The 13,527-nt window shown below is 38.0% G+C and overlaps 1 protein-coding gene across 1 annotated transcript in view; it reads right to left on the bottom strand.

Annotated features, from left to right (window-relative positions):
• The window catches only part of LOC115596666 (unconventional myosin-XVIIIa), a 142,714-nt gene that overhangs the window by 31,216 nt on the left and 97,971 nt on the right, over positions 1-13,527 (bottom strand). The window contains exons 23-31 of the mRNA XM_030441942.1: positions 13,146-13,311; positions 9,286-9,413; positions 8,923-9,077; positions 8,566-8,689; positions 5,522-5,629; positions 5,158-5,250; positions 3,075-3,185; positions 1,135-1,239; positions 98-244 (exon numbers count right to left, since the gene is read on the bottom strand). Of these exons, the coding sequence (XP_030297802.1) occupies positions 98-244; positions 1,135-1,239; positions 3,075-3,185; positions 5,158-5,250; positions 5,522-5,629; positions 8,566-8,689; positions 8,923-9,077; positions 9,286-9,413; positions 13,146-13,311 (1,137 nt within the window). The remainder of the gene's footprint in view (positions 1-97; positions 245-1,134; positions 1,240-3,074; positions 3,186-5,157; positions 5,251-5,521; positions 5,630-8,565; positions 8,690-8,922; positions 9,078-9,285; positions 9,414-13,145; positions 13,312-13,527) is intronic.

Genomic DNA, 13,527 nt, shown 5'->3' with positions numbered 1-13,527 from the left:
GCCTTTCACAGCTCTCAAACTGCCCTACTCTGTCTTTAAAATGTGTCTTATAACTTGTGCGGTAGGTGTACATACAGTGGTGTTTTCATGACTGTACCTGGTTCTTTAGCTGAGCAATCTCCCTCTTACTGGGTGCGTTGTTCTTTATGTGGTCCAGCATAATCTGGGCGTCAGCCAGCAGAGCTTTGGTTCTCTTCAGGTCTTTTCTTAAACGCTTCTCCGTCTCCAAGTCACCACTTCTCACCTGGGAACAAGATTTATTTGGGTTTATTGACTCAGCTGACATCACAGATCATGCTTAGTGGATATTTGCTACAACAGTGTTTGAGTAGGAGACTTTTGTCACATCCACAGGAATCCCAGAACTCAATGTTTTCCAGCAGAACATTGCATTGTAAAATAAACCTTCACCTGTCAATGGTTTTAATGTTGTAGCCGATCAGTGTATTCTGGATTTTTTGGGGGAAGAAATAGGAGCCATTTTAAGGATTTTAATGTTGCAATTTACTTTTCTCTGCAGTCCCATGACAGATACAGACTTTAATGTATGACTTAATACATCTGTGGTGAGGACCTTTATTCTATTTTTTTAGACTAGCTGATATGTTGTATCAGCTCTGGAATAACTTGCATTCAGAATTTTAGGAGGGGGCGACCTTTTCTGGTCACAGAGGGTATATTTAAGAAAACAGAAAAATAATTCTGTTGAAAATAACCTTATTTGGGTTACCTATAATGGGTCCAGCATGACCAACACATTAATATGATGTAGACTTTTGGTGTCATTTTATATAAATCTAACAGGACCGGTTTGGTCGCAGCAGGCAACATTCCCCTTCTATTCCATGGATGTCAAAGTTGGACATTGCTTCAGTCAGTATAAATAACTCACTTCAATCACATAAAATGCCCACATCTCAACCCACACACCTGCCAACACTGCATGTACCAAAAAGCATTTAAATAAATAATCAAATAAATAATTTAATCTGGAGAGACTTAGACTCGTGGACTTCTCCTCCAATTTCACTACCTAGAAGAACGGTGCAGGAAATAACACCATGGTATTATTACATTATCTATGTTCCAGGATCAACAGGACTGGGATCTATTCTATGTGTATGGTGTACTTACCTTGTCTTGTGCTGACAGAAGCTTTGATTCCAGATCTCTCCTTTCTTTAAGCACCTTCTGCTTCTCATCGTACTCTTCTTCAAGTTGGACTTCCATTTGCTTCAGCTTGACACACATAAAAACACTGATCACTGAGGGGTTCATACAGAGTGTATGCTTTTGACTATGAGGGTCATTAAAACTTTAAGGTTATGTTCTTCTTTAAAGCAGGAAAGTTAAACATTCTAGAGGGAACCTTTAACTTCCTAAAAAAAGAGTCTTAATAGTGATGCCTTTATATGACCTATGTAAGTAAACAAGACCATCAGCACAAAGACCATTTCTATCCAGCCACTGTAGATTTTCTTAATGCCTGTCAAAATGTCAGACTCAGACATTTCTGGATTGAATAAATCATACATTTAAAACCTTTTTTATGGTGCAGTGCTGAGTATTAATTTAGGCTTATCACAGCTTGAGGAAAAAAGCTGCTCTGTAGTCTGGTGGGACAGCACCACTGTCATATTACACGTATTAATTGTACATAGTCACAAAAAGATAAATAACGTTATCCCATCAAACTTTTTACTTATCTTAATGAGACCATAATTATCCATAACAATTTCAAAGGCAATCTGGTCAGTATTAGACTTTGCTGTGTTTGCCTGACAACAAGGGCTGTGTCCTTCATTTATACATCTGCATATCATCAAATACTGCATCACTATGTAAATGTCACTGGAAGACATGAGTAGACACAGCGCTCCCAGCTTTTGTTAATGCGGAAAAATAATTATGCGTGGGCTAATAAGGGCTCAACTGCTAGAGGCCAGTGATGAAGTAGTCAGTAAACAAATAGCATCAACAGCAATCGACAACACAGCTAAAAACGTAGTCAGATACCAACCACAAACCACTGCCTCAGTAACTTCGTCACCCATACACCAACACACAAATTAACTGGAGCCATAATGTGGATATATAAACACATGTGACTCAAGAAAAGATCAAATAATTTACATGATGATCTTAAATCTAACACACTCATACATGTAGTTGGAAAATATGTGTAAGTTTATGTGTTACAAAAAAATATTACATCACTGCAGTAAGAGGGTAATTTCCAAACTTTAATCAATTACAACTCGGCATAAACCATTTGCAGACTAATTTATCAGCGCAACAGCATGACATATCTCGTGTACAAAAATAATCGTAATGATTATTTTCAATTGTTGTTCAATTGTGTTCTCCTTAGTTTTTAGATATTTCCTCTGTCTGCTAACGCAACACTTCCTATACATGTTTCAAATTAAAGGTCAATAGGACAAGGATCATGCCCTTTAAGAAGTTGCAAGGCTTTTATTCTCAAATAACTGCAAAAGTGTTGAGTCAATTGACAGTAAAGATTGAGGTGGAAAGCTCTGTCTTTATCTCTGTCTTTAATTTTCACCATTGTCTTTCAATCTGCATCCAGTAAGCAGCCCTTTAAAAGGGCTCAGTTGAATTTATTTGTTGAGCTGAAAGCTGGTCAGTAGTTTATGTTAGTGGACTCCATTTTTAAACCAATGTTAGCTGCTGGTGGTCTAAGAGATCACTAAAATGAGGCACTTGAAAACGTCCCACCCTTTGGACTGCTGCGGAAAATCAGACTATAGATAGTCCTTCAAAAAGAAACCAACATTCCAGCAGTATTTAACAAATTGTCCACAGGCTTGTGTAGGCTAATGAAAGAATCGGGGAAGGTCTCATTTTTCATGTTGTGTTACAATCTGCCCACATATGACCAACAAATAAGTGAATAATGCCTAAAAATTGCTAGAAGTTATTATACAGAACAACTTTAATAAATATATGATTGGCTTCTCCCCCACATTAAGAAACTAAAACAACTGCAAAATTAAATAACAGTCTTAAAATGTGTGTATATACAGTATGTGTATTGTAATTAACCTCCTTACCTTCTTGCTACAGGACTGTCTGATCTCTTCCACCTCATCGTCTTTGCTCTCGATCTCCTTTGAATGGGTTTGACGTAAACGCTCCATCTCCATCTCCAAACGCAGCTTGGCCTGAAAGTAGGAACACAGTCATTGTAAACTGTGCGCTCATCATGGCTTAAAGGCTTACGGCTTTACGCTTTGCTGATTTTCAACCTTATTTCCATATATTATTCATAGGCCAGTTATGTACACAGTGCTCTCAGTTGTTATCTATACAGCTAACAAGCTCTGACATGTGCTCATAGTGGAGGACGAATGGGAAGTTCAGCTGAGAAAACCTTTGCTTTCTCCTTTTCTGCTCAGAGCAGCACTATAGCTCAGTCTACTGGTGAAGTTTAGAGGGGCACTGTACACTGAAAAACAGAGATCTTGCAAAACATACAGCACACGGGACAAGTCCAATTATGCATGAATTGATCAAATATATCATGTAGACTAGGTAGGTATAGACTATTGTATACCTAGTGATTGTCACAATGGTGGACAAGACTGTCGCTGTGATAACTTTTAAGAAAACTTAAGTCCTGTCTCATAGCATTATTAACTGCTGTGAAGTGTTTTGATGTTAATAAATATTTAAACTCATGGATTTGTTACTCAAACCCAGAATTCCTGAATCATATTTTATCTGACACAAAAGTGCACAGCATATTGCTCCAATCTTTACATTTTTTAGATTCCCAACTTCTCTGAGAAAATCATAAGCTTGTGTTCTATAATAGATAAAATAGACCCTACTCTTAATGGTAGCCCTTGTTGGTGAGCGCTTGGATTGTGATGTGCTGGATCTAGTAAGTATATCGATTAGTGTGTGTTTGCCTCCTTAGATATCAGTGACAGCAGGATATTGAGGTAACTCACAATTGGGGGTTTTTGTTAGTTTTTTTTCTTCTTTTCTTTAACTGCATTTAAGACATCATTTTGTCTTCTAACTGTAGTAGTGGTGTACTGTAACTTAGTGAGATATTAGATGTAAAGAAAACAATTAAAATATCACTTCACCAGTTTCCGAAATATGTGAAATTTAGTAAAAAAGGGGATCAATAGTGCAGAGGTTGAGCCATGATGTGGTTAGCCTAGCTTAGCATAAGGTCTTAAAACTGCAAGCAGGGGGAAATAGGATTATCAACACTGGTTTAATTTACATGTGATGGGAATCCTTCAACACATTACGATACCGGTGCTAGGAAATCAAAAGGACACTCCAAAACTCCAAACTCCAAATGGCTCTGCTGCTGACACCAGAGGCCTGCTGCACCTTTGATTCCTGATCCCACATAGTCAGGAATGAAGTTACTAAGCACAGCCTGCACAACTGTCCAAAGTGTGCATTAAATGTAGAGAAAGCAAGAAATAAAAGACTCCACGCCAGTTAAGGTAGACTGGAAAATCACCGCAACGCCTGCTCCCTCTTCATCCCTTTCCCTGCAGCATTGCCAGGTATACAAACTTTCCAAGGGTTGAATAACATGGTTGATAATTTACAGGTTAAACAAGTGTAGGCTAGGATAGGTCTAGCAAAACTAAGATCGTTTGGGTTACTTTCAGTTCTCTCAACGTTTAAACGATGCAAGCACCGTCTGTTTAAGGTTTTTATTGTACTGCTGAATGCAACTCCATTTACACCTGGTCCAATCCGCAAACCTCTTGTCTTTGTGTAATGTCTTGTCGCCATAGTTTAGTTTATCTGTTGTTGTCTCATATTGTGGTGAATAAATGCTCGACCATAAAGTCGTTGTTTGTGGTTTCTGTACATTTTGCAGTTTGGTCACTGACTGCATTCATTTTTACATTATGCTTGAGTATGGCTTAAACAAATTAGATATCTTTTCATTAGTGACTTGTGTAGTTACCGGCTTACTTTTGGAATTTGGACAGAGTCAGGCTAGCTGTTCCCCCTGCTTCAGTTTTCACACCAAGTCACACCAACTCACCTCCAAGTGAATGTCAGGACTCAGTTTGTCATTTAAGTTTAGTATGTTTCTTCGAAGTGACCAAATGTTAACATCCCTGAGTGAAAAGGACTTTGCTTTGTCTGTACCTGCTCCAACATCTGGATGGTGCCAGCTTGCTCATCCAGCTCCTCTTCCTGGTCCTTCACCTTGGCCTCCATGTCGCGAAGCTGTTTTCTCATCTTAATGATATGAAATAGTAAAACAGTAGAAATTAATATAGATACAAATTAGCTTATTCACTTAAATGGGGCACACTTTTTCTTTGTTTTTATATCTTTGGTTTGTGTTCATATAAAAGAATGAATATCTTGACTGTACTGCTAACATAACTGCTGTAGCACTGAAAGAAGAATGAAAGTTCAGTATCAGTACAAAGATCTGAAAAAAGCAAATCTCAGCCATAAATACGATAAAACATAAAGAAGGAAAATACAAAAGAAAAAAGGCGACCTTGGCCAGCGATGCCTCATCTTTGGATTCTTGGGAGTTGAGGTCCTGCAGCTCGGCCTCCAGCTGGTCCAGCTTCAGGTTGACTGCGCACACCTCCAGGTCCTTGTCCTATAGGACAAATGTTTACCGTCAGAACAGAGAGGATGTAAAACGGCGAACAAACACGTGATTATTTACTCAGCTCAGCAGGTAGCTACAATGTGTACGCACACACACAGAAATGTTTCCACAACTTGGACTCATACCTACAAACTCATGCTCTATGTACATGAGTAGTGCACACCTTTGGGACTTTATTGTAGATCTAATCAATATTAGGAGTGGGAATAACAGAGTAACTCATGATAAAACATGAACTAGAACACACTTCCCACGACAATGACAGTACAGTAATGACATTATCATCTCACAATACTACATGATATCATTTGTAACTTGAAAATACAGGAATTTTGTATTCATGTGGTGTCAGTTTCACAGAATTTGACACAAGTGAGATGAGGCAGGTATCAAAAAGTGCACTGAGTCTTAGTATGTGAGTGTTAGGGAGGCACAAAGCTGACTGCAAGTTGTTATGTCCATGTATGCAATCATTCCAATGTAAAATAGCTAGAACCTGACAAAAGGCTTAAATGCCAGAAAGTAGAACAGTTATGGAGTTGAAATGTTTAAGGAAGCTTACAACCATGGCTCCCTAAATTCTTTTCAATCTGCCTAAATTAAGTTAACATTCCAAAAGTTATGAAATAGTGCCTCTGGTAGGTCACATTGTCAGAGGAATCCGTTAAGAGGGCCTGCAAGGTTTAATAAAGATACTACAATTTTGCACCAATGTATCTACAATCATATTGCAAGTGGAAGTGATATGATATATTGCTGTATTGATATTTTGTCCCAGCCCTAATCAATACTGACCACTTCACACAGACCACATAAGAAATTGAAAGCTAATGTGTATAAAATAGTGCCCAAGGCATGCAGATGTCTGACACTGATGAAACGGTACAGCAAAAAGAGAAAGAAAAGGGACATGGAATAACTGGAATAGTTGGACCAGTTTACTTAATATAACTTATAAATATGAGGTTGACAATTTCACTTCAAAAAGAATGAAAATTAACGTGAACCATCATTGCAAACACAGCTACAACCTTGGGTCATTTTATATTTCCATTCCAACTTTTAAACTGTATGCTTTACATGTCCTGTGATTTTTGTATCAGTTCATTTTTGCATTTAATCTGTTTTTTAATCATTTCTAAGACAATTTCCTCTGACAGGCTGAACAATTCTCTAGTCCAGTGCATATATATTTCGATAACAGTCTTATTTTTCTTTGAAAATTCACATGTCAAGTAATAATATAATTACTAATAATAGCAGTTCTATTAGAGAGACCGTTTATAATTCCATATTTATCTGCCCAAATTTTAAACTAGTGTTTCCGATTGTGTAAAAAAGTGTCTAAATTAGTGCTGCCTTTCGGGGTACCTGCCACTGACTTATCACTGTCACCATTTGAGCTTTCTATCCCACAAACTCAAGTTCTTAGATAATTTTAATGGCCATAAGAAATCGTCTGTCCAAAGTAAAGACATGTCACTGGTAATTGCCTCTTTGGGAATCTTCCCTGATTACGCTACGAGTAGCTGTTTTGAGTAAACTAGGGAGAAGGTTTGAGCTCAGCTTGCAGGTCAACTGAGTTCAGTTTAATTTCTAAATTTGTATTTATTATACTTATTTTATAAAACTAAAGTAACAAGCTAGTTTTCAAACTTTTAGAGTAGAAAGTATAGATATTTGTGTTAAAATGTAGGGAGTAAACGTAAAAAGTTGTTACAAAAATAGATACTTTAGCAAAGCACAGATACCTGAAAAATGTACTTGAGCACAATCAAGAGGAATTTGTACTTCATGATCTCCCCCCTCTGATTTTCATCTGCCTGGGTGCTGCTGGATCTGGTATGTTTAGCTCTGTAGCTCATCTTGCATAGAGTCATGACAATGAATATGAGCAGATGGAGTTTTTGCTCAGTTTCCATGGTGATGAATCTGTTGACATATTAGCTCAGTAGAGGAGTGAAGTCATAACAGCTACTGAGCTTGCAGGTCAACAGATTCATGTCATGACAACTGAGCAAACTTCATCCCCTGATGGAAACCATTGCTGTGTTTGCATTACCCTCTATTTAAGAAAAGTATAGTGAAATAAATTTACTGACCGAGTTTGTAAATTTTGCCCTCAGAAATTCTATGAATGGAACAAAAGAAGTAGTGTGAAGTGCACCGCTTTCTTCACACCGATGACGATAAGTACAGTAAATATTGGAAATCTGACTTTACTGCTCACTACATGATCTATCTTACACTCAGTGCAAGGCGGCCTGAGGCAGCTTGAGATGGGATTGTTTTTTCAACTAATATGCATCTTCTAACTGTTACATGTAGTACATGTGTATTTTACATGCCTTACATGCGATGCCTTTCTTTTGAATGTTGTATTAAACTTGTTTCAGGCCAGGGAATACTAATGAAAAGCAGCCTCTTAGCTAATTCTGTCACATTTACCATAATGTTCATTAATATACAGTATATTGTCCCTGAGAAATAAACTGGATGATTAATAAGATGCATCATTATTTGTTTCACCAAAATTGTAGTCAACTGTAGTCATTTCCACAATAGATCTAATGTCCAGCCACTTTACAGTTGACAATCCATCTTATTTGTAGCCCCATAATACCTTACCATCATGGACGTGACTATGGGTATAAACTGTCACTTACCAAAAACTGCTGTCTGAAAACCCTTTCTTAGAGCAAGTTATACGGCGTATCATTCACTTTATGGAATAAATTCTACTACAGCAACTATTGTTGCTTAACCTATTTAGCTAACGCTTCAATGCATCTATGACACCACATATGACACCACAGAGAGGACAATCCCATCACCAGAGCCAATCTGTATGTACCGGTAATTACTGACGTGAAACTCGACCATTACAACAATTGTGAAGCAAACTGGACCACACAGGCACAAACCTCCAGCTGCTGTCGGAGGCTGAAAGCGTCTCCAGTCAGTATGTCCTTCTCTCGAGCCAGTTTCTCCCTCAGGCTCCTCTCCCTCTGAACCTCCTCCTGGACTGCACTCAGCTCACTGTCAAACCTACAGACACAGACAGACACAGACACAGCATGGTGCTATAATCAATCTGAAACACAATATAGTTTTTGGGGTTTTTTTTGTCTTTACAGCTATTGTCATTACTACAGCAACAGCAGTGGACCCTACATAGTCACAACTGTGCCCATGTATCTACAGACAGAGTGTGTGTGTGTGTGTGTGTGTGTGTGTGTGTGTGTGTGTGCGTAAAAGAGTGAGTGAGAGTGTACACTGACTTCCTCTGCTTCTTCTCCAGGTCATGATTGCGGCTCTGCTGGCCCTCCAGATGAAGTTTGGTGTCCTGCAATTCAGATGTCAGGCGTTGTGTTTTCTTCTTCAGCTGCTGGATGTTTCGCTGAGACTCTTCATTATCGGCCTGCAGGTCACTTATCTGCACATACACACACATACAATCATTCAGAGCTGGAAAAAATGTATGTATATGTATATGTAATACTGTGATGATTAAGTGTTTCCTTGCTTTGCAATGTGAACATGGACGATTTTGCATAGATGCAGAGACGGAGCACAATCAGTCTTACTCATAATACAATAAGTAAGTGAAATGGAAGGTGTGTATCAGTGAAATCCTCACTCACCCTCCTCTCCAGCTGTCGTTTGTTTTGCTGTTCAACCTCCAGCTTGTCATCAAACTCCTGCTGCAGTCTCTTCTTGGTGAATTCAATCTCTCTGATGGCTCGTTCATATTTCAGCCTCCACTCTCCTCCTGTCATATAAGCATTTTTACGGTCACAGTCTCCCAACATGTATATAAAAACACAGTTTTAGTAAAGAACAAATCAAGTGTTAATAACCCTGTTTAATAAAATACCACATATTTTCGAGGGATAATGTTTTATACTTTATACATCCAAATTTCACATTTATCTCAGTTGTAACTTAGCACATGTATATAACATTTGCATGAAATAATGCAAACATCTGTCTATAACATATGTCCCATATCCTATTTTTTTTTTACAATAACTGATACATAACTGACTTATGTGGTAGGATTAAGTTCAGTAAAAATGGAAATATATTCACAGGTTCGAACTCCCCGGATCAATAACTCATAAGCGAAACATTGTTAAAACATGAACGTTGACTCTTTCCTACCATAGTAAGGTAGACAACGAGCTACAACCGTATTTTCATTAGAATGAGCGGCTGGACATTAACTCTGGTCTCTATGGTCAGCCGTCTATGAGACGAGGGCGCAGGGACCGTCTACAAAGTGCAACAAAAGAGATACTACAAAAAATATTCAATAACTTCACTATTATTCTGTGTAGTGTCACCAAAATCACTCCACACATCAATGGTCTCCTGCTGGTTATTATATAAGTGTTTGTTTAGAAAAGCCATAATTTTAGGGAATTTCTATAGGGAGAAATATTCAATACATTCACAATATTCAGTGTAGTGTTACCAAAATCACCTAACCCTACTTAAAAAAAATGTTTTTCTTATGTAACATTAACTTGATATTGGTATTAAACAATGTTTTAATACATAATCCATGTCTTATTATAAATTAGGATGTTATGGTATCAGTCTGAAAGGTAAATCATTGAATTTTACTCAATGGCCTTTGTGCCCTGTCATGTGGCCTTGGTGCCCGTAAAAAAAAAAGTGAGGGCCAAATGTTCTTGCCCTTAAAATGACGAAATTACAACTCTGCTGGTAACGCCAAAAAGTGTTTGTGCTAACCCATCCACTTAACTAGGGTTCCCTGTCCTCTTTTGCTGGTACTCCTTTGTGTTGCAGGATGTGTGGAGGGAGGAGTCATCATTATCTTTATGAGGTAAGCCTCAGCCCAGTCCAGTCCTCTGTCAAAGCTCATCACCATCTCCTTGCCAATTTCTTTCTTGACCATTGCGGCATGGATTTTCCGCTCTGCTTAGTTTGCTACTGACATACACACACCCATGCACACCTGCACTACTGTCGACTGACTCTTATGTTTGTTTTCATTTACTGCATTTTTATACATGTTAATCTCATCTGGTCTCCCCTCCTTTGTCCAGCCCAAGAGCCGACAGTGACATCATAGAAAGAGAACTTCTTCAGAATAAGTCCATTCTAATACACTTAGTCTAATTTTAGTAAGACCTACACTATTTTGATTTTCTCTATATGCCAACCTAATGTGCAATAATTTCGACATGGAAAATTCCTTCATGATTGTGTTGCAGCATCATTTGACCTGGACCAAATCTATACTATGGTACAAACAAGTAAAGTTGTTCGAACCTATCCAGCAAGAATGGAGACTTAGAAAAATCAATTCAACATTCACAAAGTCTGCATGCCAAACAAAGACAGCTGACACTCTGTCTGCAGGGCGCCTGGAACTGAAGCCTTAGTTAATTTTTCACTTTAAACTAATCAATTTCTAATGTATTTCTTCACATTGAATTTTTCTGGGCTTTTGTCAAAGCATTGATTGGACACCACCCCTGCACCTTTACAGAAGATCTCAGGGCTTTTTGGGTGAAAATTACAACTATTAACGTCTTTGTGTGATTATGTATTTGTGCAGTTCATACTAGGAGTGGACAAAATAACAAAAACATATCACAAGTTTGGTAGGAAGTTTGTGTTGAGACTTTAAGAGGACTTTAAGTCCTTAACCCATCTAGAAAACAGGGAGCACTGGTAGCCTTACGTTAGAGTTAGACATCCACAGACGAAGATAATTTACATGCAATATTCCTGACCTTTCCTTCCTTAATAGCAATATGTAGCCTTATGCTGATGACCAAAGCTCAAGTGCTGAAATGAGATCAACAGAGGACTAACACAGCATGCCAATCTTTTCCAACGTTTAAGGTTAAGAGCTAAATATCTATTAAAATTAGTAAAATGGCTGATTTTGGGCAAGAATAAATCACCAAATCTATAGCATGCCCATCTGCATCAAGGAAACTAACTGCAGGTGTACTGTTTACTTCATATTCAGCATACATTATGTTAAATAATGATGGGTGTTAAAAATTGGGGTTTGATCAGGATGTCAAGCCTGGTGACCAGTATCCTTGCAACCATATTCGGATCACAGTTTAAAAGACGTACCCGGATCTGAGTCTTCACTCCCATTCCAAGTGCCACTTTAAATTCTATCAGAGATGTGCTCACATCTCCGACCCAACACAATAATGCCATAAAAGCAAACATTAAAGCGATCGCAACACTGAAATACTAGTTTTACTGTTAAAATGCACCAAAATAAATAAATAAAGAGATAGATAAATAAATAACGCAACAGTGATTTCTGACACAGCATCCATTAATAAAGTGAAACACAAACTGTTTCAGCTCATTCTCAATCTTCTTCTTCTTATAAAACACTCTTCACTGGTGCATTCTCTTTTAAATGGTGTTACTCATGGTATTAAATATACCAACTGAACATCTTTGAGGATGCCATACACCTAAAAATGACCTGCATGTTAAATACATGTAAGTAAACAACTATCAACATGTCAGTAGACTACTAAACAATAAGGCAAGTTTAGGCTTATTTAGAGTATGTCTTCAAATTATTCTAAAGAGATGTTCATTACATAAAACAATATTATTAACAATTTAGACACCATGTCTTTGAGCCTATATTATCCAGTTACATTTGTACCCATTATCACCAAGAGTGCGGATTCATTTCTTTGTTTGATCAACCAATTAGAGCAAGAATGTGTCAGACCTATCAACTGGGTCAACCACACCTGCTCACTAAGATCTGTTATGTAAGCACTCCTTACTAAGAGATGTTTGTCTAACTTAGGAGCTCTCTGAAAGGATTCTCAGGACTTTTGTGAAAACAGGCCCTGATGCATTACAGGTTACAGGTATAAATAACTATTTCAGAGATCTCCACTCAGTTATATACTTTCATCTTGTGGTTTGGTGACATTTTCCTCAGAAGATTATTTTGATTTTAGAAGACCTAGTTGCTGTTCGCCCGGCAGTTGCCTTCCCAGCAATTTCCTTGGACTGTCATTTAATTCCAACTGCTTTTGTCTCGGCTTGAGAGTTTGCTTATTGACCTGATCACTCAAAATTCACTCTTCAGTTTCATTATACAATTTCGATATTTCATTGACAGGGATGATATGTATCTTCTCTGCTTTAGAGAGTCTTGGATTGATTGCCTTTACCAGACCTTGTTTACAGCCCTAAAACAACAGCCACACAAAATACTGGTAATCCTCTAATTTAGTGTGATTGTGAGCAGAAGCTACTACTGTGACAAAACCTCACAGAACTGACACTTGATCCATACATGCCCACAAAGTCCTGAGAAAACATCTAATCAGTCCAACACCTGCATGGGTGTCAAACAGATTTGTCTTACAATTGCCATTTCTATAATGCAACATAATATAAATACCAATAATAAAATGTTAATTACTGCAGTGCTGTACACATTGCCTCTGTGAGTAGGTGTGTGTCTGACCTGTGTCATCATCATCCATCTCTCCATTGAGTTCAGAAGCCCTGATGAGTCGAGCCTCCATCACCTCCATCTCCATGGACTCCATCTGTTTCTTCATGCTGTCAAACTTGGTCTTGTGGATGAGAGACAAAAAGCGGTTTCTATGACAATATAAAAACATCCATTTAGATTAACCCCAGATTTCTGCCGGTTTTCATGAAGTGGAGCTCAAACGGAAGGCCATTAGATAGGTTCAGAGAACCACTGGACCAGATTGAGTCTCAGGGGCCCTCAGAGGAAGGTTTTGGGTGCTGATGTAGGACTATAAACTTCTGAGAAAAAACTATGGTCACAGTCAGTCCCAATGGTGTAGAGTACATTAAGATAGATATGAGATATATAT

The sequence above is a fragment of the Sparus aurata genome, chromosome 2 (assembly GCF_900880675.1).
Source record: "Sparus aurata chromosome 2, fSpaAur1.1, whole genome shotgun sequence".
NCBI lineage: Eukaryota > Metazoa > Chordata > Actinopteri > Spariformes > Sparidae > Sparus > Sparus aurata.
Note: the sequence above shows the minus strand (reverse complement) of the source record. Positions and strands in the feature narration are given on the sequence as shown.